Below are 27989 nucleotides of genomic sequence, written 5' to 3'. Positions count from 1 at the left end.
ATGAGTACAGATAAATTTTCATGCTATTGTCAAAAACTAAACTACTTATATTTTTTTTAGGTACCTTCTTGCTCCAGCTTGTCCTAGCCTTGGCGATCTGCCTAGGAACTGAAATGCAGTGGAAACAGCTGCAAAGGATTTCCAGATAACCTCGCCCTATAACTGTTATCAGCCCATCAACCCCAACCAGACATCCTGCTATCTCCAGACATTTAACCACTATAGGCTCCATAAGAACATCTGCTGAAAATCTGCTACCTATCAGCTTCAGTCAGACTAAGTGTCACTGGAGATTTCGGCAAGGTCCGTCCTGTGTACAGTGCGACAACTTATGGAGCTCTTGAGTTGACGGTTTCTGATACGTGGCGATACCAGATCATATGTTATTTTGATGCATACTGTAGTCCGGCACCTGTGCCTTTAAAATCCCTGCTTCAAGGAGTGATTATTTATATGAAAATGGATACGGACTCTCTTAATACATCCCTGCAGTCTGGAGGTTACAGCATGGGCACGGAATCTCCAAATCTATCGATGAAATCATGGGGTTTCACAAATAACAGCGATACTGGACGGAGCCAACACTGGAACTTCTTCTTGGCTGCAAACTTCCTCGACGTTGGTAAGTCAAAATGGCTAAATGCTGTTGCTGTTTTACATGGCAAAATTCCTGGCCTTTTGTTCGGTATAATAAAATCTAGTTGATTTATGAGTTCTAAACTCTGCTTCAACCTCATGGCATAATTTGAGGTCAGTTTTCATAAGCAGAGTTTAAAGGATTGAAAGGATTCAAACACTGGTGTTTACACAGTTGTGGTTGAAACCTGATTGTTGATTGTTGTAATGTCTCAGTACTCCGTGATATTTACTTTGAAAGTCTGCTGTCTTTTTGAAGCCTACAGAGCCTGTACAGATACCTACACTCAAATTGTTCTATGTTTTCACAGATCTTTATAATTTTTTTTATGCTTATGACTCACGGATAATCGAAATAAATGTAATGAAGATCTGTCTGGCTAATGTCACATTTAAACTCACAGCAATTACAGAGGGCAATTACTGTTAATGGTTTGTTGGCATTCTGTTACAAATGCTTGTCTGACAGGGTATCCTGGTTTTCAAAACTGGTGTATATGCTGTAAAACATGGTGTTTGTGTGTGTGTGTGTGTGTGTGTGAGATTACATGGATTCAGATCACATGCACATCTTTACTTTAAACAACTTCAATTCATGCATTCAGTCTCAGCAAACAAGAAAATGTCCAGTCAATAGTAGACTATGGCAGCACGGTAGCTTAGTAATTAGCACTGACGCCTTGCACCTCCAGGATCCGGGTTTGATTTCTGCCATTGGGTTTTGTGTGCATGGAGTTTGCATGGCCTGCCCGTGCTTGGTGGGTTTCTTAAATGTTTCTCTGATTTCCACAGTCCAAAGACGTGGCGTTCCCAAATTGCTTGAGTGTGTACTGTAAATGCGTGTGAATGTTGACCAATGGTTCTAACATTGTTCTAAACAAAATGGGAATAAATACCAAGGTCACCAAGGTCCCTAGTTGGACTACTGAGGTTCCTAGATGGACGTATGGATATAGTAGGGTGAATTGTGGTAATTGAGCAATTATTCAATCCCCTGGACTGTCTGGAAATGCGTTAGTTATGGCACCACTACAAAGGCAAATTACTTGAACGGTTGTGTGCTTATGTTCTCTCATCGCACAGTTACAGTAAATAAGATTCCCTGAAGGTCATTTTGCTGATGTTGGATGATGAAATTCCACTCGTCGACACTTATTAAAAACGGAGCAGATTTGTAATAAGCAGTAGAATGTTACCTTGAGAATCTATGTGCCTTTATGGCAGCAATACTGTATGTTCATGCAATTCAAATACTGAGTCAATAAACATTCAACAGGTTTCCAGTGCACTGCCCCAGAATACGTCCTGTGGTTTGAATAGTAGCCGAATGCTCAAGTAGTCTTTGCAGTCTCTTAGTACCTTGAAAATAAATGTCAGAAAAGGAATGAATACAGCATAAAAAATGCTTCACAATAATAGCTAGTTAGGTGTAGCAATTATAATCTGTATTTAAGCAGCAATTGCAGGATCTGAGAAATAAGCATTTTAAACTCTGTTTAACAAAATACCGGTACTACTGCAAGATATTTGTGGGGAAAGAATCAGCACATGAGCTGTGCTGTTCTTCAATGCACAGATGCAGTAATACTAATACACTAATATTATTGTCACGTCGTGCACCAGTGATGTGCCAGTGCACCTCAATCTGTTGTCGCTCTTTGCTCACACTTTGGTGGACACCAAAAATGTTGAAGAGTGGCATGCGAGCAGGGTGATGTAATAAGCCCCAGGGACTTCAAAGGCCGTAGAACTAATTGCAGCCGTTTGATCCTCATGTTGAGGACGGCCGGGAAAAGACTGCTCGAGCTCCCGTGGCACAGCCTTTAGGATCCTGCCCAAAAGAGAGGGAAAGGCCACATTATGCTTCACATTAAGGCTTACGTTCCCAGTCGAGAAAGCTGCTCAACCACTTTCCTGTCAAAAGGCCGCACCCAAAGGAGAGTTGGGAAGGTCTGGTTGGCCAAGTCAGCAGGAAGAGTTGCTTCAGGAGCATGCAGGAGCCGCTGCCCATTGGGCACTGCCTCCAGACCTGCACATTCACTATTTTCCATCGCCATTATTCCTAATAAAATTACTCCTTTTCCGTAAGACCTCGCCCCGTGTCCATGTTTGTGGTGCCACCCGGGTGTCAAACCCGTTACAATTATATTTAATATAATTATACAATAATAATAATTATTATTTCCTTTGGGCGCACAGCCTTCTCAGCATTTTCCATTCAAGACTGCTGTCTTTCCAGGCACTGCTGTGTAGTTTCCTCTGAACCACTTGACACCAGCTAACCGCATCTTTTCGAGCTGCATGCTCACGGCCCATTCGGCCGGCGTTACACACTTGAAGTACAGAGCTATCCGCTACTTCCACTTGCGTAAACTCATAAAGACCAAATAAAAGGCAAATTGACTTTTTATATACCAGTACAGTGGTGGTACCTTTGCAGCACCAACTCACGATTTTTCACCTTAAGAATAAAAAGCAAACGAAGCAAACTGAATGCTGGCTAAGGTGCGCGTACGTCTGCGGAGCCATTCAAAACTCATTTGTGTTAGTGGAATGCCATGCGAAGCGAGTTGTCATATTATTTCATAGTTTTTTGCATTTTGTGCAAGATTTTGTGAGGATATACGACCATGTTTCCCAAGAGCAAGAAAAAAAGGCAGTCACTTTCACTTCCGTTTTTTTTTATAGAAAAAATTCCTTTCGCCGGTTTAAAGAAAGTGAGGTTTATTTATTTCTTATTTTATTTTATTCATGTTTTTTCTAATTGTTTTGTTTGTTATTATATGCAAAAATATGGTTACAGTGTTTGGAATTTATAATATTAGTAATATTTTTGAGAGGGTGGAACGGATTATCTGCATTTACATCTTTTCCTATGGGAAAATACGTTTTGCAATACAAAATTTCACCTTTAGAGCTCGTTTCTGAAATGGATTTAATCCGTGTGCTGAGGTACCAATGTATTTTTCAAAAGGGGGATTATAAGGGTCACTAGGGGTCCTTACAGGTGCTATAAGACTTGATTTAAAGTACCTGTATTATATGTATTAAACATATAATCAAGCCTGTTTGTGTTTAAGGAAGACAGCTTAGCTCTTTAACCCCGACATGGCATTTACCAAGCTAGCATGTATACGAATTAAATTTTCTACTTTTGGAATTTGCTAATTCTCCTGACGACATGTGTAATATTGCAATTAAACTTATCTCCAGTACGGTTTTACCCTCCAGAATCTTCACTTTAGGTTACAAGCATGGCTGCTGAAGATACAAAGGGATAATACTCTGTGTACACTTTCTGTGTGTACGTGTGATTTTTGATCTTATCTTTCTTCCTGGTTTTTGCATTCGCCATGTGTTCTTGTGTTGCTGTTGGCTCATTGCCTGACCTCATGCATGCTCTTGTTTACCTTTCCTCCATGTTGGAATTGTTTGCTATTTTTAATTCATTCTAAACTGCGTTTGCATCCGTCTCCAACACCGTCTCATGACAGGCGAGAGCAATACAATATTGGTTCTGCTCAGAGTGAACTGTTTTTGAGCCCTGATCTATCCACTGACTTGTGATTTTTTTGTCACATTCACATTGCACTGTTGACTTAGTAGTTTATTTTTTAATAGGCGGCTGTGTGTGTTCATAAATTTGGTTTCATCACACTTTGTTCCTGCTCTATCTCAAAATATTAATAATAAAATGGAATTGTATTGGAATATATCAATAATTTCTGACATGTACATACACATATGTATACTTTATGCTACAAAACCACGAGGGCAAAAGCTAACATGCTTCCTCTGAGGCATTTAAAGCCAGCTGCCTCCATCCTTTTAAATTGCTGCTGATGCAACATTAGGGCGGTGTAACAGTCAATCCACCCACTTCTGCTTCTGCACTAGCCCACGATTGCTAATGCCCTGAGAGCATGGCCGATTTCGCTTCCTTGGACTCCTGGCCACAGAACGGGATTCATACTCATGATCTCCAGATGCACCACTCAGGAGCCTCATTAGTACATTCTAGTAGGCTTCATCACCACGGAAAGATCTTCTGACACCCGTTTAATCTCCCATCTGCTGTGCTGGCGGGCTTTTTCTGTTTGATTTCCAAGCCGTAATTGTATAACTTGCATTAATCTGAGACACACACACAGCATGGCTCAGCAGCTCTTGATCAGACGTGGCCAAAAGACAAGCTGTAGCTGTGTCTAAAACTACATGCTACCGTCATATCTGCTTGGTCACAATTACTAAACGTCCGAACCAACGAGTGTGGTTTTATAGACTCTTCATAAGTGACGTATTGTCGCATTAATTTCTTAAAATGGAGCAACGGCTACGCTACAAGTGTATGTTCCTGTACTGTATGTCTTGTACTTTCTACGTAAATGCATGCCAAGACAAGAGTTCTGACTCCTTGTAAAGGCAGGATATACAGTATGTTTTACATTTACTCTTATGAGTTTATGGTTACAGTAGTTTGAGTAGGTGGTTGATTATGAGCACTTACTTATACTGTTAAAGGTGTACAGTAGTAAGCATTTGTGAAACGCACAGGCCTCATTCCTCTGTAGCAGCCAAGGGAGTAATTATAGCCCATCTGTTTGTTACACACTTGTAGGAACTCTGAGACATTGCTGTTCGCAAGCAACCCATGGCTGAATCCCAAATGGTTCCCAATTGGACTAGAAGTGCACTACACTGCTACATCTACTGTATGATGTAATGCACTAATATGCTGAGTCGGGCATCACCAGGGATTTGCTTACTTGAAATTTTTGGTATGGGTATGGGCAAAGTTGGGAAAAGGGCTATGATTGGTTTAGGGGGAGTCATGTAAGGATCAGAACAGTTGTCTAGACGATCCATTTGTAGGCATCTGCGTGTTGAGCTGCTATTAACGGAACAGTTGGCTGTGGAGTTAATGTGATTTGCGAAGCTGTATCACACCTTTTAGTGCAGCTTTGCCCTCAGTAGACTGTGAACCTACACCTCATCTGCTTTATGAATTATACTTCCCGGGAATAAATATGATATTCTTTGACAGTTTGCACCATGCAAATAATCTTTTGATACTTTATAAAAAAAATAAAAAAAAAAAGAAATTCACAGTCCAAAAACATGCAGATTACGCTAACTGGCATTACAATTACATTAATCCAATTTATTCCCAGTAGAGGGCAGAATTTGTTTTATTTCCTGTACAGTGCAGTTTTTCACCCTTATGATGACTAACAATTATAACATCATTCATTTTAGAGCATATATATATATATATATATATATATATATATATATATATATATATATATATATATAGCTGAGTAGTCCTAATATACCCCACACACTTTCAGTTACACTCCATTTCTTCTTTTCTGCAGTATTTTTTTTTCTTCTTCAATATAAATAGGGCAGCAATCCTTATGGGAGGATCTGAAGCTTTAAAGCTATTAAAATATAGTATATCAATTCTGAGAATCTTTTTTTCCCTCCTCATAACAAAAAGAACAAATAGAGAATAATTTGCATGTCTTCCAGGGAATTTTGAAACCATTATACTCCACCTCATTCTTTCATCTCCCTGCACATCTGTTAGTTTCTGCTGAAATCTCCTAACACCATTCGGTTTGGCTTTACATTGGGAACCTCTATGGAGCATCTGCCTCCAGAAATCCAATTTAAAAAAAATAAAATCTTTGACAGTTATTCATGCCCCGGAGAACTGAAACAACGTCTGTTCTAAAATTACATAGCTAATTTTTCTCCTCATCCAAAGTTAGCTTGCTTTATGTCCCAGAGGACTGGATATTTATCCAGATAAAGCTCATGTGCTGCTGGGCATTCTTGTGTAAAAATCGTGTATTACGACACGCTGACATGGCCTTGACCACTTCTTCTCCCGTGTAATATTTTATATAGTTCCATTTAGGGGTACAACTAACTTTCCAAGGGCAGGAGACGTCGCAAAATTGCGACAATGCATTTCTATCCAAGGGTACAGTATATACAGTACAATATATTGCTCTTACCAATGTAGGAAAGCTATTTATTTTAGTAATAATAAAACATATTCCACAGACTTATACCATTTTGTATTTTTATATTTTCTTGATGCCTGTGTTTATATTTTGATTTTATTGATTATTTTCATATCCTCAGATTTCAGTCCAAAAGCTGTAGAAGGAGACAGAATCAGCTCTGAGCGGTGTTCAAGTCAAACCGGGACTCTGCACTTGATCGTGCAAAATAACAGAACACAATTGTGAGAGTAAAATCGAATAGTATTTCTCTACAGTATACAATCCCCTACTATACTAATGCATCCTAAAATGTCTTAAACTCTAGCCTCCCAGGAACTCCTTAAAAGGCTCAAAGATGTAAATGGTTTGGAGCGAGGTCAGGATGGATACGGAATGTCGAAATAACTTTAATGTGCCTGAGTCGTTCATTAATGATTGTGTGCACAGTTCCTACAGATACATGCGTCTCATCTGCAAGCTGGCACCAAATTATTCGTCAGTTTTTATTTATGGGCATACAACCTTCTTTGAATCATTTACACCATTCAAGTGTTTCAAGAGTCTCTTTAAGTTTAATCAGTTTTATGTCTACCTTCATGAAAAATTTCATCACAGCATGACAAAACTGTTCCATGCTTGAATTAACATGTTGCACACCCTTTTGCTTAACACATGACTCCCATGCTGACACATTAGCGCCACCATGCGTTAATAGGAGACATGTGTCACTTACTAGCATGACTAACAGGATGCTCTAACAGATCTCCTTTTCTGCTCAAGAGACAACAAGTCCTGGTTTGACTTGAACGCCCCTCATAGATTATGAAATGAAAAGTTTCTGCTTCAAGCTGTTTCACTCGGGTCTATTAGGCAGAAATGTGCTTTTTCTATAAAGAGTAATGGGTTTAGGAATGTCGAATGCATTCGAAAGTGACTGGCTTTCATGCATTTGCACTTCATTTCCATCTTCACTGACACTAGCCCGATCAAGTTTCTGTTATATTGTTTGAATGCTCATAGCTATTTTTTTCAAGGATTTCCGTTAAAGTGGCATCTGAATATTCATGTACCGGTTAATTTGGAAGTAAAAGAAAGTGCTTTAAACATAAAAATAGATTTAAGTTGCATAAAATATATGAATTCATTGGCATGCATGTGTGGACTGAATAAAATATAAATGTATGAACGCTGCTAAAAATCATAAAATAGGACAGATTTACATTCGTCATTGCTAAAACAGATTTGAGGTGAAATATAAGAAGGTCAGAGTTGTAGTATTGAGTTTTAGTATAATTTGTAGGTCCTCATGCTATTTTCTAGACTGTGTGATAAAATGTTCAGTCCCACTGTCTCCATTCATCATCTCCACTGAACGTTCTATAATATTGACCCAAAGCCTTTGTTTGTCAGAAATTCTAAAAAAAAAAAAAAAGGTTCAGGTTTTGTTTTTTGTAAAGCTGAAAGTAATGTAAATAGTGACTTTGAATAATGAGCACCTTCTGACCAGATTGTAAAATAAATAAACGATTATAATTAATTTTATCCTGTTTGTTCTGATTTTCTCGTTTAGATAATAACATGAGACAGAACGTCATGTGACATATGACCACACCGGTTTAGAGCGTCTCATAAAGCATCCACTCTAATAAAAAACATGAGAAAAAAATCAATATTGATATCAAGAGCTAGAAATGGAACTCATATTTCATAATTCCACATCAATATATAGTACATTTAGGCAAATTGTTCAATCAGTGGCTAAATATGGTTTAGCAAGTACAAAACGTCCTGTGGCCCTTTTTTATTTTTTATAGGCGATTTCATCATTAGTTCTAGCCTATCTGAATGAAGAGTTGTGCTAAATAGCTAAAAAACTATTGAAGAGCCGGTTATGTGACAGTATAGTAAGTATTCAGCTTCTGGAGCCATGGCCCGGGTCGTCTCCAAACCTACTGTAAACCCAGTAAAAAACTCTCGGACAAGAGTGAAGAAGTTCAAGAAAGGCTTCTGTACATGATCTTCAGGAAGCGATCAATTAGGCATGGATTGAGCGAGTGACCTCAGAGTAGTGCAGACGTCTTTATGACCCTGTCTGACTCTGGTTTCAAAGAATAAAGGACTTCATTTGTATTATCTTGTTTGTCATTATTGGAAAAACAGTACTTTTGTATCCCTATATGTTTAGGGCTTTTTCATTTACTCCCGTTACTGTAATTGAGTAGTTATTTGTGTACTTCTACTTTTTAAAGTAGTTTTTAAAATCTGTAATTTTACTTTTACCTGTTTTGATTGAAATATTGTAATTTGCTACATTTTAAATCATATTCGTTACTGAGTGAAAAAAAAAGGACGAAAATTAAAATAATAAAAATAATGCAACGAGAAGAAAAAAAAATTGCACCCCGGAAACCACTACACTGATTGATGATGGGCGTGGCTAAACTCACAAGAATGATGGAGACGGACAAAACAGATGCCAATGATGCAGACCCAGCTGAAAGTGAAATGCCTTCAAATTTTTATGAAGCAAACCCCAGCTCATATATATATAAGCAAAAATCATATATATAAGCAAACATTTCTAGAAAGGCAACATCTTTATTATACAAAGGTGTTCCTCCAATTAAAAGCAACTAGTTTGAGATTTATATCCCCTTGTCTTTTTTTATTACACTAGAATTCCCCATCCCACCCTTGCTGTTAAAAAAAGTAACTCGGTAACTTTTACTCTAAATAAATTTTTAATGAGCTACTTTTTACTTTTACTTGAGTAGATTTTTATACTGGTACCTTTACTTGTACTTCAGTAAAATTTCACTGAAGTAACAGTACTTTTACTTGAGTACAAAATGTAATTACTTTTACCCCCTCTAAGATATATATATATATTGTATATATATATGTGTCATTCTGCTGTGGGCATATATCTGTGTGACTTGTTTATTTTTTATGCACTGATGAGTGTTGGGAAACGGAAAGACCCAAATTGTTAGGTCTTATCAGTGAAAGCAGATGTTGCTGTAAATATCCGTGGTTAGTGCACTGCTTGTGGCCTCAGCAGGCTTTAATGTTGCATTTAGGTTCCTATCAGACAGCCTCATCAGGGCAACGCGAGCGACCATCAATGGAAATTCACGACCATTTCGCTCTGAAACTGTAAGCGTCGACTGGTTATTCGCCACAGAGATGTGAGTGCATGCTGAATTGAAGATGCTCTTCTTACAGTTATTGGCTGTTTTGGCTCAATACCATGCTTTCGCAAAGATACTATGGCCTGTTGGGAGCATTTACCCCTCCCCCTCCCCAAGACTTAAGCATGTTTTTAGCTGACTTACTGTATAGATGGGTTCTGTAATAGGATGATATTGACAGATTTATGATGAACCTTACAGTATATACCGTCTAAGCAATAAAGTAAATTACTGAGACGCACACATCATAAAAAATTTGCAGAGTTGAGCAAAAAAGACATGTAAAATATTGTTCGTTTTTAATTCTTTCATATTATTTTCGATTTTGCTACAGTACCAGTGTTGTAATAAAGTGCCACATTTAGGGCTACACAAAGCTTATACAATACAATACAAATGCATAATACACACTTAAAACAAACCTTTGAAAGAAAATCCTTTTTTTTTTTACATGGTGGTCGAAAGGGTGGGAGATTTTTGACCTGGTTAAGGATTGACTAAATGAATCAATGTGTGTGTTTACGTTCTTGTTGACCTCTGCTAATTGGGAGCATGGAAAAGGAGAGTTATGAGATTAAAATATTAAAATTGAAATGTTCAATTCTGATTGTTCAGAAAAGTAGTTAATGAACAACTTCTAATTAAACTGATTAAGAACACAACAACTCTGTAGTATTGAAAATTTATATAAAATAAGAAGAAAAGACAAATACACGAATGAAATCAACTGAAGAAGAAATGTACTGTTCCAATTTATACATCTATCCATTAAAGCCATACTGTATAGATGTTTAAAAGCTTTTCTGAAAAATATCACTTTCAGTTTGAATTTTTGACCGTTCACATGTAGATTGTTTTACATTTAGGCACTGAAATGAATTTAACAGTGCCATGTCCAGAGGCTATAATAAATAAGGAGAATTACTGTACAGAATGTCACTTTCCGCGGCTCCAGTTTAACAGTGCAACAGTGGATACCTGGGTTTGCATATTTGATATGTCTGGCACAGCTCTCCCGAATTTATCCTACTTTGTGGTTGGATTGATTATAGAATCTCACTATTTCTCTTAAATAATATTGCTAAAATAATTCTATTATAGTTCTTTCGGTTGCTCTTATCAAGTGGTTGCCACAGAGTTGGCACAGGTTTTATACCTTCCTGACAAAACCATCCCAGGGCACTAAAAATGATCTGCATACAGTGGCCAGGTTTGGGCATTGAACCCAGGCCCTCCACATACAGTAGCAGACAAGAAGACTAATGCTGAGCCACCAATGCCTGTACTGCTGTACATGTATATGTGTTTAAAAAAAAACCCTCAGATTTTACATTCTCTTGTTTTGCACTAGTCACAGGGCTAAAATGACTAATTACACAGCCATCAGTCATACTGGGAATGATGCCATATTACAAGAGAGGGCGAGCTAATTAACAATAGACTGCAGCTATTTCACAGATCTGATCGCTGTCGTAATCAATGTTTCATTTTAAGTACTGCTGCTGTACAAGAACAAGGCATTTAACCCCCAACCGCTTTGCACAACTTAATCTGTTGTTAAAAAAAATTGAATGGTAATGTGCTCTGTGGGAAACTGGGATATACAAAAAGAACTCATTTTTTTGAATGTTAAATGAGAGTTTTATGACCAGGCCTACAGGTGTCCAATTTTGAGTGAACGCAATACTTTTTCAATTTGAAACTTGCTTATAGCGGGAGTCGAAGGGCGGCTGTTGAAATATGACTTAGCAAAGATTTAGTTATAGAACTTTTCAGCACTGAAGCAATACAGTACTCTTTACTGTAGGTTTTTTTTTTTTTTGTGGTGCAATCCGGATGTCATTTCATACATATGTGGATCAGGATTAATAGATTATTGGATTAATAGAAGTGTTTTCCAAAAATGTTTAGCATGACACACTTAGACAATACAAGTGAGTTTTAATTGAACACAAATTTTGTACAGATCCAGATCTGAATTGATGCATAAGAAGCATTAGTAATTAGATTTAACTGCTGCTGTAGAGACTTAAAAAAATAATACTTTTAGAGGTTTGTATGGTGCATTTGACTGAAACTTGCTCTCTTACTGGAATTTGGAATTCCGAGTCGGACCCTCAGGACAGTTCAAAAGTGTCTGCTTACAGCATCAACGGTAAACAAAGCAGCACTTCTTTTTTTTTTTATTATTGTTTACCCGATCCTTTAGATCAATGGAAAATTGCTATATATTAACAAGTTCTGACCGTCATTAATTGATAAAAATCAATAAAACATAATAAGTGGTGGAATTATGAATCACACTTATAGTGTATGCTACTACAATATTTGTTCCTCCTTTAACACCTGCTGTTGGAGTGGCAGCCCATGAAGGTATACGTTCCAGGGATTCATATCATATTTTTTCTGATGCCCAGCAATGAAGCAGTGTTTAATTTAGGCATTATTCTCTCCTTCCAAGCCGCTCACTGACTCGCTTCAAACAATAGAAAGGCTCAAGGCAGACGCTGAATCGCTCATTTGTCACAGAAAAAGGAACCCGTGCAACGAATAAAGTCTCGAACGAAACTGTTTTGAACAAATTCAGTGGATATAATGTGATATTGTAAAGGATTATTATCAAGTAAGACTCATTTTATATGGAATTGAAGCACAGAAATGAAAAACTGCATAGTGTACTTCTATGCATAAGCTATATTCCACTGTCTTTAATAAAGACATCCATATATATTTAAACCCTTTAATCATTGTATTTCTGTATATTTCACATTCCACATTCTATGTGCATATCATTATTTGGGGAAAGGTCCGCTAATAGTCTTCCAGGCTTGCTGCAGTAGTTATACAGCATGCACATGTGGTTTCCTTCTTGTGGCAGCAGGTTATCAAGATCTAGGAAATGTTATTGGAAGGCATGCTGACTCAGCACACCTAAGTGGGCTTTTTTAGAGAGGGGTAATGACAGCTTATGTTACTCCTCCCAAGAGACAGTGATTTAGCTCCATTTGAGTTTGTTCCCTCCATTATTGTAAATGCTTCTCTCCTTTTTTTGCTGATGGAAAAAAAGCTTTTTCCAACATTAGCTAAGTTACTTTACTTATTATGTACTGAAAAGGCCTATCGACAGCACACCATGGTGATCATGAGGCTACAGGGCTGGCCAGTGAGAAATATATGAAGGTTCTCTCTCTCTCTCTCTTTATATATACATATATACACACACACACACACACACCACTTTGCCAGACAGCACTTCGGTTCATACAAATGAACAGGTTGATAACAGAATGTGATAAGCCCCAATTTCTGATTTGTTCTGAAACTTCCACTTCCGCAGTTTCCGCAAAGTACAACACATACTGTAGTGGCCAGATATTTTTAAGCAAAAGCCGTCCCATTACGATGGTTGCCAGTTGCTTCAGTTCTTTCTGCCACGTCATCACTGAAGCAAGGATCTAAACAGCGGCTGCCGGGAATGATTTAAATGTGTTCACTTGGTTTTTGGAGAATATTGAAGCCAAGAAAAAAACATTTACACTCTGCCGCTACTGTTGCCCTCACTTCAGTGCTAGCAAATAATATGCATGCACAGCTTATTGTCCTGATATGTTGTGAGAAACAGGACAGTGTGATTTGTGTATAAGTGACATGAGATGCACACGCTAGTCTTGGGAAGCTGTGGGTCAACGAGTGCATACTTGTACTATGATAAAAAACCATAACATGTTTTTTTTTAATCAAAACTCAACCAACATATTATTAATATTAAATTGCATACTTAAATAACCACAAACACAACTTTAATCTGAGTTATCCCTTGTGGAAGATGGAGTTATCGCTTTTTAAAAAAACACACGACATTTACACAACCCAAACAACTGTGATAAAACATTTAGCTATTTCTGAACATCCTTCCGATTAAAAGAAATAATGCACAAAATATTAATTAGAAATAAGAAGTTCTCATTCTGCTCTTAAACGGTTGTTTTATTTACACAATTTTTCCAATGTTTCAGTGTTTCCACACAGTTTTCAGTGTTTTATTTCAGTTTTTATTTTTATTTTCATCCTTTTTGCTTATACATACATTGTATTTTATTACATTTATTCTTTTTTTCTCCCTTTTTGCTTTATTTAGTTTTTTTCCCTGTTATTATTATTTTTTTTCTTCGTTAATAAATAAATTTGTTGTAGTCTGAAACTCGTGCTCTATATGGACTTACCATCGCTTACATGGTATTTTCTAAGTCATGTGACAGAAGGTATTTTTTATTTCTAACTGTAATTGACTTACCTGAATATAAAGATCACCGATGTGAAAAACAGTGGTCAGTGAGTATACAGCACCTAGTAAGCGCTCTTATCATATATGCACATAATAATCTGAAAAACAATAAACTTCAATAGTTATCATAAACCTTACATGGGTAAACGAAAACAAATGGATGTCCACCATATACATGCTGGGCTTTGCATTTGTCAGAAGTGGCAGTCACCACAGACATTTAATGAGCGAGGGCAAATATGAGCCAGGCACTGACCACGACTTCAAACCAGGCTGAATCGCTCTATCTAGGCCATCAGGGTACACATTGTTGTCGGCTGAACTGAATTCGTAACGCACTTTCTTTCCCTCGATCCAGCCCAGCATACCTGCATTGTGCTGCCATAATAGGGACGGCTGGCTTTTGTAGCTCGCTGAGGTCGGAGTGATTGGAGGAAAGGGGACAACACAGACGAGGTGCCTTTTGAAGTGCTGCTAAGCTGGCCACGGGAGAACAGCAAGGTCTCTCTGTCATTAAACCCTTAGCACAAAGTACAGACAGTGATAAAGTAGATTTAGCACGGAACCATTACCGTAGTGCCAGACACCACTTCGGCACAAATGTAGTGTCTCTTTTTTACACAATGAGCCCGATCTTTAATAATTCATACTCACCAGTGCTGGACCATAGAAACTATGGAATCTTTTAAATGATTCAGATGTGAAAAGTGAATGTTAAAACATGCTTTTACAAATGAATAAGTTATTTCTGACTGTAAATAATATGCGTACAGGATTATATACAGTAAGCGATTCCAAAAAAACCTTTATGCCTTTAAGCATTAAAAAATATTAATATTTTCGTATAAATATTAAGCAAATACTAAAATAATGTTAGCACTCAACATAAGACTCTAATTATTTACTAAAAATTTATTGTTTTTATTAATTATTTCAATCTAGAAGTAAATGTATTTGTAAGTCAGGACGAAAAATATCATTTAAAAAAGAAAACAGAATAAAAGTCTTTTTATTTCTTCCTATGATCTATTAAAAGTCTGTACATTTCCAATGTCAGATAAAACTGATTTGTGGGATATTACAAATATTTCTTATTGCTGAATATGGTTAGGTATTAGAGTGAATAATGAAGAGCGAACATGTAAATACTTATATAATATAACCTCTATAATCAATGATGCATTTAAAAGCATGTTTTAAGCATAATGTGAAAAACAATATTTATGAAGTACTTCAGCACTTAACCCTTTATGGGGCTCTCAGTGAAATAGTTGACAATGTAATTTTTTGTAACAATTGCTTTTATGTTTTTTTTTTTTATTATTGTTTCATTTTTCTGTTGCAAATCAAGGTCAGTAAGTTAGTTACTGTAAAGTAAGTTACACTTACAGTGTATGGCTCCACACCCATCGAGTGTACTAATTAATCCAAAACATGTACATATATACAAATGTTATTATTATTATTATTATTTTTTTTTCTTAAATAAAGTTTAATGCACACATTAAAACATAAAAATGTGAAAAATTAAAAGTACTTATTTTCTACGAATACGTTTTTTTTCCTTCTTACGGTATTGATGTTGTAAGTTACCAAAAGTCGTTCTTCATCTGATTAAGGATGAAATGTCAAAGTAAATGTAGTTCAGGAGGCTGTAATGGGCAGCATGCTAGAGTTGTAAAATGTAATGTGAAAACTCCCCATGGGTTGTATAGGATATGTCATTCATTCTTCTTGTATTTCAATCTTAAACTAGTAAACATTACATTTTCAGGCACTGTTATTATTATTATTATTATCATTATTTTTATTTGCAGGATCACCTGGAAGATTTAATACTTTGAACAAAAGAAATGTCTTCATGTTCTTCAGTCATTAAGTCAATAAGTCATCCATTGCTTATTTTAATCACTTCCTCCCTTAAATTATTCCTTCTTTCCAACACTGTGAATAAAACACCACAACAGCTGTGTCGCACACTGGGCCAGCCTGGGCCATCCAGCTACACATTTATAAGAAGGATAAATAAATGATTTCCCCCTGTGTGCTGACTTCCAGAGATCAAGGCTAATCAAAGCTAATTTGCACGACGGCATGAATACAACGCTGCATATAAACCAGCCGCTAGTGCCTCTAGCCTACATGAGCGTTCTAGATGCCTGGCCGTGACGATCTGGGTGCAGATTCATCTGACTCATAACCAAGTGGAAAATATCTGCAGATTTGTGCAACCCTGACCTCATTGCGCTGAATTTTAAAAGAGGCTCGAGATCAGGCTTCGAGAGAAGAGATGCAAGGAAAGCTGAGATAGCTTTGCCCACATGCATTAGAATTAATGGCAAGATGAGAAGACACGAGGAGTGTGAAGATATACCGGCCATGATGCATCACAATGGCATTAACTTTCACAATAAATACATTTTCAAAAATGAAAGGAAAATACTGCATGAATCACATCCATATGGAAGGAAATGATATAATATATAGAAATTGTCCTCAGCAAGCTCTGAAGAGATTTATATTTCACATATGATGTGCAGGTATTTATAAAAAAGGTTGCTTTAGATAATAAATATCAATTTTCCGAACAAAATGGCCAAAATATGGAACGATTTAGATCAGTTCGAACCTTTTGTTTTAAGGTGTATCTGCAGTAGAACACGGTGTAGAAGCCATGCTGTGAAAATCACACCTTCCATTCTAGTAGGGCAGAGCCACCAACCTACTGAGAAACACCTGGTTCAAATTGGTGTCATTTCAACGATGCTTGACGATCAAGTTGAAACTGTCTGAAAGAACAGTTCAAAAACAGCTCCAGTGGACATGCAGACTCACACCTCCCAGGTCATCTGTAAAAGTTCTTGAGATCTCAAGACTCCTTAAAAAGTCTTTAGTCCGTCTTCTGGATTCTCAAAGACATCTGGAGTATTAATATTTGTAGGGCGTTAATGGGTCCTTAAGATGTTCCCCATTACGTCTTTAGTCTAAAAGTGAGTTCAAATCCCAGCACTTCTAAACCACCCATGCTGGGCCCTTAACCATTAAATGCAATGAAATGAAAGTTGCTCTGGACAAGCGTGTTTGCCAAATGCCGCAAATGTACTCCCCAAGACGTCCTACAGTTCCGGCGCCTGCTGGACGATTACAACATAAAATAAAGAAAACAGGATAAAAATGTTATTCCTCCCTCAAGGGCAATGACATTTCTAATAAAAATCACACAGCATCAAAACAACCCACAATATACATAAAACCAGAGATTAACCAAGTCAGTATGTAAATACCTGAAAGAAATACACTGAAAAGATCTGATTAAACAAAATGAAAGAGGAAACAAAAGAATATTTTCTCCAAATGTGTTCTTAAGAGAGCTGTTCTTTATTCGTTGAAAAAAAAAAAAAAAAAAATATATATATATATATATATATATATATATATATATAAAACACGTCCCCATCTCATCCATCCTCTCCCACTGTTTCTGCCTCGTTCACAGCACTTTTTTTTCTGCAGATGTCCAAACTGCAAACGTGTAAAAATTGCGTGCGCTGTTCTTTAGGGTCACCTGGTGCATTCTGCAGCTCGAGGATGCAGGATCTCCAGCTCAGTTTATTTCTGCGGTCGCTATGGAAATAAGGTTGGGGTTCTAGTGTTGCATGACAAGCAGTTTAGCCTGGAAATGTGTCTGAACTTCAGCAGCAACAGCATCAGCATGGAGTTTTGTGCTGGAGAGACACTGATGTTGAGGCATCTGCAAACAATAATCTACGGGTCATTGTGGTAATTGTGGTGCAGGCATGATTAGGAGGCGTGAGAAGAAAGTGATTGCACAGCAAAGATACACCTGCACATGTGGGTGATGGAAGACAGAGAGAGAGAGAGAGAGAGAGAGAGAGAAAATCTCATTTGTTTAAATCATTCTTCCTCACAGCCTGTTTTTGCTAATAAAAGCAAACTGCTGCAGCATTTTAGTTCCTTCTACTTTTATTTTGCTCTTTCACTTTGCTTTTCCTTTTAATTTTTTTTCCTCCACAAAAATACTTTTAGCTTTATTCCTACACTGTATTGTATACTCCTTTTAAGTATCTGAATTATTCTGCATAGCTGTACTTCCAACCTGCTTTCTCTTTCTCTCCCCACACACACACACACACACACACTTATTCATACACACACAGACACGTGCACACTCACTATCGCTCACCCCTTCCCCCTTCACAAGCACACTACCATCATTTGGTTTCAGCTGCAGAAGAGCAGATAGGTGTCTCACACACGCTTGCACACACTCTCACAGATGCGCGCACACACTCTCTCTCTCTCCACGACCAACTTACAGAAGAAGCAGGAGCATGGAGCTGGGAGCGCTGCCAGAGAAACACAGTAGGCTTCTTTCTCTTGTGCGCTAATTGCTTGCTTTGGCTGCGTGCGACATCGTGCTTGCCTTGGTATCACTTTTAGTTTTAATTGCCACTTTGTTTCTCGGATTCGCCGTAACCATGCGTCCCTGGTGGAGGTGTAGCTGCGGGCATCTCCAGTAAAGCGTATGCTTGGCACAGTTGTGCAATCACATGTTAGTTGTGCTGTGGCGTGCTGGTACTGTGCATTCCTATACAGGGCTTGTCCGTGATTCTGACTTCTCTTACCTTGGCATACTTTTTCGTCTTCAATCCTTGACACTTGTTTCATCTTGAATTTTGTTGTCTTGTGCAATATGCCTGGCGCAGACAGTTCAGGCATTGTAGACTTTTCTAATGAGCTTAGATGAGTTTACAGCAGGAAGAAGAGACATCTAGCCCAGAGCAATGCAACTAATAAGAATTTCGGAGGGAATCTATAGAGTAAGTCTTAATTAGACTTTGTTGGAAGAGGGGGAAAAAAAAGCTTGGTGCGTTAATGCACACCAGATGCTGACACATTCGCCTGGGTTTAATAACCGACTCTTAAAATTTATATTTTTTCAGTTTCCTTCTCTTTTTTTCCCCCCACTTAGCATAGAGTTATTGCAGATTGATGGTGATAATTTTGTATAGCCAAAGAAAGCGGAAAAAAGGCAGCTTCTGCCAATACTTCAATACTGTAATGTTTGTTGGTGTTGTTTTTATTTTTAGACTTGCTTCTGAGAAAGAAGCTCTAATGCCAAATAATACACTGTTTCTCTAGTGTTTTATTGTTTTTCTTTTTTAATCTTTCATCAAAAAACTGTTAGTGAGAATTGTCATTATGCCAGAGCCAGAAGCAGCAACCTCCTCAGTGTTATTGCTTATGGGTTTTGAAAACTGCAAACTCTGGATGCTGTAGATTTATTTTTTCTTACATTTTCAATCCACTATTTACGAAAAAAAAAGTGGGAAAAAAACTACTGGGATGCAAAAAAAAAGAGCTTTAGCTGAGGTGCATAGAATTCAGCACCAGAGTGTGTGGATAGCTCCTCATGGTCACAGGAAAAAAAAAAGACTTTCCTTCTTTTTTTCCTGCCTGACTAGAAGTGCTCTAGTCTATGTACAAACACCCATCACCTGAAGATTGAAAATAAAACATCGCCTGGCCCTTTTCCAATCTTTATCTGTCCAGTTTTAGCGAGCTTGTGCACTCTGTAGCTTCTGATTCGTGTTCTTGGCTGACAGAAGTGGAACCAGATTTGGTTTTGTGCTGTTTTATCCTGTCCATCTCATCAGTTTATGTGCTTTGTGTTAACATTCACCTCATCTCCTGTCCTAAACCTGCACAATTTCATGCATTGTTCTGCTGATCTAAATTAATAATGACATGAATGAGCAGGTGACCGGTGACTGTTAATATCATTGCGCTGAATTAATTCTCAGATTTTATTGCAGCCGAGGAAGTCTTCCACACTGAATGTGATTCATGATCCCTTTTTATAAATGTAGAACGATTATTCAATTATTCATCATATCATTAGTTAAAGGTGTACAATAATATCTTGGCTGTTTGTTTAATCCACTTTGTCAGCACCAACAGAACTGAGTTATTGAGGTTCGTATTAAAACCTATTTAATTCACGCATGCTGTCGGATTTAGCTAATAACTCTAAGAACTTAAACAAAATAACCTGGATCATTTTCAGCTGTAATTTCACCTAATATAGCATTTAAAAGGAATTCAGGGCAATCTTAGTTATGCTTCGCAAACCCAAATTTGAGAACATCTGCCCTTAATTACTGAGGATTATAAAGAACTATAGAGAGCATACAGAGCTGAAGGCAAATTGGTGCACTCACTGGAATATGAAAATGAAAAATAAATCTGCGCATCACAGAATAGCACTTCTTACAGATAGACAGTTCATCTTGACTCAAAGTGTGAGTTAATTGAATGTTCTAACATTCTTATATTACTGTATATCCTGCATGTTACAGTTTTGGTTTTCTCATTGTGTCTTTCTGCATGAAAACATACTGTAGCTGGCACCTGAAAAAAAAGAGGAAGAATATTTGCTTTAGGCTTTATACCTGGATGTGAGAAAACCACCAGGATAAAAGCAAGACTTCACCATCGGAAGCTCCTTCCAATATTTATGGTGTTTCAGGAGTCTTAAAGTACACAAAGAATAGCTGTAGCTCTCAGTCGGGTGTGTAAAGATTCACCAGAATGACCAAAAACCTGTATCTTGCTTTAATAATATAAACAAACCATGCCTTTCTACATGTCTATGCAGAATCATGTGACCTTTTTTTTTTTTTTTTTAAAAGTGTATCATACCATCATTTCTTTACATAAGTGTCTGTCAGCGTGATATTGTTCTGAGTTTTTCAGTGGGAGAGTTATAAAGAGCTGCTTACTAGAAATGTTTTGCTGAAACATGTTACTATTGCCAGGAGGCTTTCCCAGTTAACGGTGGTGTCCAGATGTTCTCAGTTATCTGGAGTCATCTAACAACGGGCCACTGAGCTGCATCATCACGTCCACCATCTGGCCTGCTCTTGGACTCGGTTCAGATACTATGGCTGACTTGTAATTGTTTTTACTGTCGTTCCCATTAAGCGTAGAGATCATCCATGTCATTTCGTCCAAATGTGAATGATCATTGTGCAGGGCTGATTGGCACCGATAGGAAAAATAATCGACACATACTGGAAGGAAGACAATCGGATTTCGATTCAAATGTCTAACAGATTGTGTTATTTTTAAACAAGCATGGCTAATAGTTAAAATTATGTGAATTGTTTATTTATTTATTTTTTTACTAATGTGTTGTTGTAATTGTTGTTTTCCCCCAAAGCCCTTAGATCATAAAGTTCATTTCATTCATGATGCACAACATTAAACTTGGACTTAAAAGGATTTTCTCTAAGCAGTTAATTTACGCAGAAACAAAGCTTAATCGTAGCTTGGAAAACAGGCCCTTAGATATGATCATTTAAAAGATTTACGAAGCACTAAAACTACACACAAGCCGATCAGGAACATCTTGACAAGCATCTTGGTTTGCGCCTTTTCATTCTGTTGTTCTTTTTTTTTTGTCCTCACATGCCTTAGGTGTCTAGGATATAATCCATATGCTTGATTAAAAAAATAATAAAAGACACATAGTGTCAAAAAACCCAGCAATTAAAAAGATCAAGAATAAGATCCTCATCGTGAAGCTACATTAAAGTAAAGAAGTCTCTCATCTTTTCATTTTTGTTTCTCAGAATATTGCAAAACAAATTAAGTGTGCGGTTTAGGGGTTCTCATAGACTCAGTGTGCAAACTGATAAATAATGACCTGTTCTAGGCGATATTTCTTCAGTTGAAGTTAAAAAATAAAAACAAAACACAGAGACAGAGAGCGAAGTCAGAGCCCCGTGTAGCTTTCTCCGTTTTCCGAAGGCTGATGTTTATTCCTGTGCAAACCCAAGTAACACTAAATGTTTCATGAGACCATTGGCATAGTCTGAGCTGTGGACATTTAAGATGGGTTTATCGTTTCTGGGTGGACGGCGGAATGATTTCCTAAACAGAATAAACTATCTTAGTGTCGACGTTGGAAAATCGGCGCAGCACATTTGGATGGATGTGAAACATAACGTTAATAATACAAACTAACTGTGGTTATTTAATGGCGCCCCTACATTATTTAACTGAAAGGCTGGGTAGAATCCTTGCTGATGCCTCGTCATTCATTATTGCTAACGCTTAGTGCCCAGAGTGCTGAACTACAGAGCATTTACAAATACTATTACTGTCTAATTACTGCAGCGAGTACTGTATGTGCAATCACTGTACCTCGCTCAAGATAACATACACTCCTCCTGCTTCACTGCCGAGGCTTTGGCTAATTATCGTGACATCTCTGACAGTTTGAGGTTGCAGTTTAATTTCTGCTTTTAAAAAATATTGTGACACGCTCGCACCTTCTGAAGGAGGTGAGAAAAAGAGCCTATTAACAGCCAGCACCTGTCTCTAATAACGGCTTTATACTGTACATACTGTATGCATTTTTAGCCTTTTAGAATATAAAAACGGTGACGATCATAACAATAGGTTTAATTATGTGTACTATGCTTTTTTGTTTATGTGCACAGTCTGTGCAAATGTAATTTATTATTTATTTTAAGGAACAAGCAAGGGCGCGACGGCGTAGTGGTTAGCACCGTGGCCTCGCACCTCCAGGGTCGGGGTTCGATTCCCGCCTCGGGTCTGTGTGCGTTGAGTTTGCGTGTTTTTCTAGTGCTTGATGGGTTTCCTCTAAGTACTCTTAAGTACTCTAGTGTTCCCAAATTGTCTATTGTGTGTGTGTGTGTGTGTGTGTACATGTGTACTTTGTGTAACCTGCCTTGTGGCATAATTCCCCTGGGATAGGCAACACTGCACAGAATCAGCGGTATAGAAGATGTTAATATGAATGTAAACATACTGTATGTCTACAAATTGATTAAAGTCCTACTCTCACTGACTAATTCATTACCTACACCTTGCTAGTACTGGGTTGGACCCCCTTCTGCCCTTACAACTGCCTTAATTCCTTGTGGCATGGATCCAACAAGGTGCTGGGAAATCCTTTAGAGATTTTGGTGCATATTGGTCTGATAGCATCACGCAGTTGCTGCAGATTTCTCGGCTGCACATCCATAATGCGAATCTCTCGTTCCACCACATCACTAAGGTGTTCTATTGGATTGAGCTCCTGTGGTCATAAAAAGAGGTACAATACTCAGGTACCATGCTGTGGTATTTAAATGATGCTGAACTCTCAAAGTGTCCCAAGAAAATATACCCTACACCATTAAATCACCACCAGCAGCCTGAATTGTTGATGCAAGGCAGGATGGATCAATGCTTTTATGCTGTAGACACATGTTTATATAATTGCATTGAGTTGCTGCCATGCCATGTGATTGGCTGATGATGTTGAGAAATGCATTTGATAACTTTTTCATGATCTCATGATCGAGACTGATGATATACTGATATTAGGCGGTGGTTAGCACTGTCGCTTTGCACCTCCAGGGTCTGGGTTCGATTCCCGGCCAGGTTCGCTTCCTGCCTCTGGTTATTGAGTACATTGAGTTGGGTTTTCTCCGAGTACTCTGGTTTCCTCCTACATTCCAAAGACATGCAAATTAGGTTAATTGTTGTTACCAAATTGCCTGTAGTGTGGGGGCGATGGTTTGGCGCCCTGTAAAGGTGGACCATGCCTCATGCTGGATAGGCTCCAGTCCCCCTGCGACCCTGAATACAGGATAAAGCGGTATAGACACTGAGTGAGTGAGTGATATACTGATACTGTAATACAATGTATTCATACAGTATTTTTTGGAATGAACTATTCTGTAACCATTGTGGACCCATTCCATTTATTGGAAAGCTTCCTACAGTACGCAGGCAACGATATTGGGCAAATAATTGAGAATAAATGTACCATTCTGAAAAAAGATGAGTTTAAAGTTTGGGAAAAATAAATATTAGGTGTTCATCTATTTTAAATAGGTATGTAAATTATGGAAAAAATGTGTTATTTATAACAGTTTTTGTAATGAAAAAGAAACATCAAGTGGTCAGAACCTAAAGCATAATAAATAATTAAGCATAATAAACAGTTATTGTAATTTAAGGTTGTATATCATTGCCACTGTATGCACGGGAGAAGTTTAGTGTTCCACTTATCTGTATCTGATTTAAACCTGATGTAGCTGTGGTCCAAAAGTAAAAATGCCGGCAGCATCAGTGTGAATTCTGACTCTGTCGATTCCTCAACCTCAGCTACATCCCTTAAGTTGATGACTAGAGATAGGCTCTGGTCTGTTCAAATCTCGCTCATGCAACTCTTTTTGTGAACTGCACCAGTTTCTGATATGCAGTCCTACTGCAATCCTGAGCAGGCAGTTACTAAGGATGAATGAATGCGATGCTGTAAATGCAATGTGCATTGCTGCCTGCTTTTGTTAATAACCATGGTGTTTCTTTCTCCTGTGAGCTTAATTTTCTGACTCCTCATAAATGTGTTCACAAGATGTTTTCATTGTGATCCCAGTCCAGGTACAAACCTCCATCGTCACCCATTTGCCTTGAGAAACACTCGAGCATGTATCCATAACATACACGGGTAAAAAAAAAAAAAAAAAGGCACACACTCTATCAATCATTTTGATAAGCATATGCAATGTCACAACATTAATCTCTGTCCAAAGTCACATTATAGATTCTCAGTGGGGTTCATGTCTGGACTCTGTGGTGGCCAATCCATGTGTTACCATGTTCTCATGCTCCCTGAGCCACTCGCTCACAATTTGAGTCAAATGAATCCTGGCGTTGTCATCTAGAAATTATGGCCGTGCCATCATGGAAGAAAAAAAATCCAATTCTTGGTCATTTAGTATCTTTAGATGGCATTATCACATCACATTCACTTCTCTTCTCACATATTAATCACTGCAGTAATTATCTTTTGGAAAGCTTTTATCTATTTTCTTGGGTGGTGACTTTTTTTTGGCAGGGTAGCATATGACCCGGAATTTATTCTCACAACTTGTCTAATCAAACCAAATGGTTTAGTAGCTTCACATTATACCGTATATGCGAAACAAATCAAATTGCAATGATGGATGTTGTCTAGGAAACCGCCGCTACCATTGTGGCACCGCCATCACCTCTATTGACTGCGTTCACTCAAACTCATCGACTAATTAACACATTTTCCAACACGTGCACCACATGTGGAAAGCCTAAAAAGTTAGAATAAATGAATAATTAAAGTTTTGTCAGCCGAACTCCGATCCACAGGGAGGGTTGTTCGACAGTGGCTTCGTTTAAGATTCTGTGCTCATAACTGGAAGGTTAAGTTCAAGTCCCAGGAATGTCAGAGACACCCGTGTTGGGTTTTTAAGCAAAATCCTCATCTCATCTGTTCAGCATTGCTCCTTACCCAGAGATCATCACGGAGAGCGTCTCTCTGCAGATGTCGAGGCAATCTATTTATTATTCCGGAGAGTTTTGTGTCTGATGTTTGCTTTCATCTGTGCTGTTCGATCAGACAATGCCTGTATGGGAGATTTAATGTTTTAACGCATCTCTAAATTCCTCTGCTTGAATTCACAGTTCCTATTGCATTAGCTTCCTGGTGGACGTTTGCCCTGTATTAGCCAATTTGAAATAACCTTTATATTATATTACAGAATAAATCAAGGGCCATGAACTCAATTCGAGCTGGGGAGAAATAAGAAAATACTGTTCGGGCCACAACCTCATGATATTCAGCCAGAGGGGGGAAATGTGGCGGAAATGCAGAGCAAATGTAATGTAATAAAAATGCATCTCTATCTCCATGTCTTATTAGGAATATCTATACCTGCACATTCATGTCATTATTCAAGCAGCCAATATGTGGCAGCAGCACAGTGCATATAGTTATACAGCTGAGGGTCAAGCGCTTCGGTTCATGCTCACATCCCACACCAGAATGTGTGGCGTGATCTTGGCATGTGTGTTGGTATCAGGAGAGCTGAATTTTTTAGAAAGTGCTGATCTCCTTTGATTTTTATGCTTTACAATCTTAAAGAATGTCCATTGAGAGGCTGTTCTGGAGGCAGACACTTCCTGTTGATGAGAGAAATAGGGAAAAGGTTTACAACACAAGAAAAAAAAATACTGTATTTTAAGATTTCTCAAATACTGCGGCGCTGTGGCTTAGTGACTGGCACTGTCGCCATGCTCCTCCAGAGTCTGGGTTCGATTCCCGCCTTGGGTCCCACCGATCCCACCGGGTACTCCGGTTCCCTCCCACAGTCCAAAGACATGTAGGTTTGATTAATTGGCGTAACCAATCTGCCTATAGTGTGCGAATGAGCATGCATGTGAGCGAGAATAAAGCGGTATAGATAATGAGTGAGTGAGCGAGTGATCACATTGGGTTTCTCTCCTATCAGCCAATAACAGGAATCTCAGGCTACAGTGGGTACAGGCTTCCCAAAACTGAACAATTGATCATTAGAAAAACAAGTACAATAAGTACAATTGACTTAAAAAAAGCAAAACAAATCTTCTTTAATCTACTATTTTAAAGTTTGAAAAAAGTGCACGTTTTCAGATACTCACCCTAATATATATATATATATATATATATATATATATATATATATATATATATATATATATTTTTTTTTTTTTTGCACAAACACAAAACCACGTTTACAGTGCATCCTGGGACGATATTTTTAACTGGCACTGTTTTCCCCATGCACTTTTAGCATACAGTAGTTGTGTATTTGTTGGAGGGTTTATTGTGACAGCATATTATTGTGGGTCACCTGTTTGATGATCCTTAAAGCACTTAATGTAATTAAATTCAATTTTCAAGCAGTGCTCAGTGACCCCTGAAATTAAAACTTCATCGGCTTTCATTTCAACATCTGCAATCTCTGTGACCAATTAAACGACTATAATATCTCCTCTTTATTTTATTCCACAGTCATGGCCCCTAAACAAATCCACCTGTAATAAGGCTCGGAGGCAGCCATGTCCAGCTTCTAAATACGATACATGCCAATCAGTTCCCCTGTGCTGGTTTTCTGACTTCTTAAGTGCATATTACAGCATGCAGTCCGACTAATCACGGCTTATCAGCAGTGAGCAAATTCTATTGGTGCTGATAGATGGCCACTTAAAGGAGCTATTGGCAGACAGTCTGCATTACACTGGTGGAAGCGGTTTAGTGCATTAATTTAACGGTCCATCCGGTTCCTAAAGAAGAGACTATACAGTAGACTACGGCGAGAAGTTCTACTAAAGAAGTCTTCCGTGAAATACCATAGCCTCCAGCACTAAATAAAGCTATTGCATTTTTCATCTTAATCCATTTTTAAAGTGTTGTTTCATACCATACAGTAATTGTTGATATGGATATACAAACTGTTACAACATGGAGTTTGCAAATAACTATCAGGGTCCATGCCTCCGGCCCAGTCTTTCTATGATATGATTTAAAACCCTAATCAGGAAAAAAAAAACACTTACTGAGTCCATGAACATGATAGCCTGAAGATCTGTTTAGAAAGCGGCAGATTACAGGAGATGCACTGTAACATAGAGAACAGGCCGTGCTGATCAATCTTTTAGTGAAGTTGTGTGTAAATGTTTAAATAGGCAAAACTTGCAGTAACTAAGAATTCTCGACAGATTTACTGTACAAAAAAAGTTTCAGTGATATACACTAGTGATCCATTTATATACTCATTTTTTTTTTCAACAAAGTGAACCTATAAATCATTCAAGCTTTAAAAAAAACATCTAACTTTATGCATGAACCATTGAAAAACATGTATAGGTGGCAGATGATCAGGCGGGTGATTAGTATCCTGGTGAGAGGTTGGAGCAGACGAGAGGGGAAATGAGGTTGCTGCTGAGGTTGTTCAATTAACA

General features: G+C 37.9%; 1 protein-coding gene across 1 annotated transcript in view; it reads left to right on the top strand.

The window, feature by feature from the left end:
* The window catches only part of plch2a (phospholipase C, eta 2a), a 129528-nt gene that overhangs the window by 4964 nt on the left and 96575 nt on the right, over positions 1-27989 (top strand). The window contains exon 2 of the mRNA XM_053504738.1: positions 61-622. Within this exon, the coding sequence (XP_053360713.1) occupies positions 454-622 (169 nt within the window). The 5' untranslated portion in view covers positions 61-453. The remainder of the gene's footprint in view (positions 1-60; positions 623-27989) is intronic.

Source organism: Clarias gariepinus, chromosome 9, assembly GCF_024256425.1.
Source record: "Clarias gariepinus isolate MV-2021 ecotype Netherlands chromosome 9, CGAR_prim_01v2, whole genome shotgun sequence".
Lineage (NCBI taxonomy): Eukaryota > Metazoa > Chordata > Actinopteri > Siluriformes > Clariidae > Clarias > Clarias gariepinus.
This window is presented reverse-complemented; position numbering and strand designations above follow the sequence as displayed.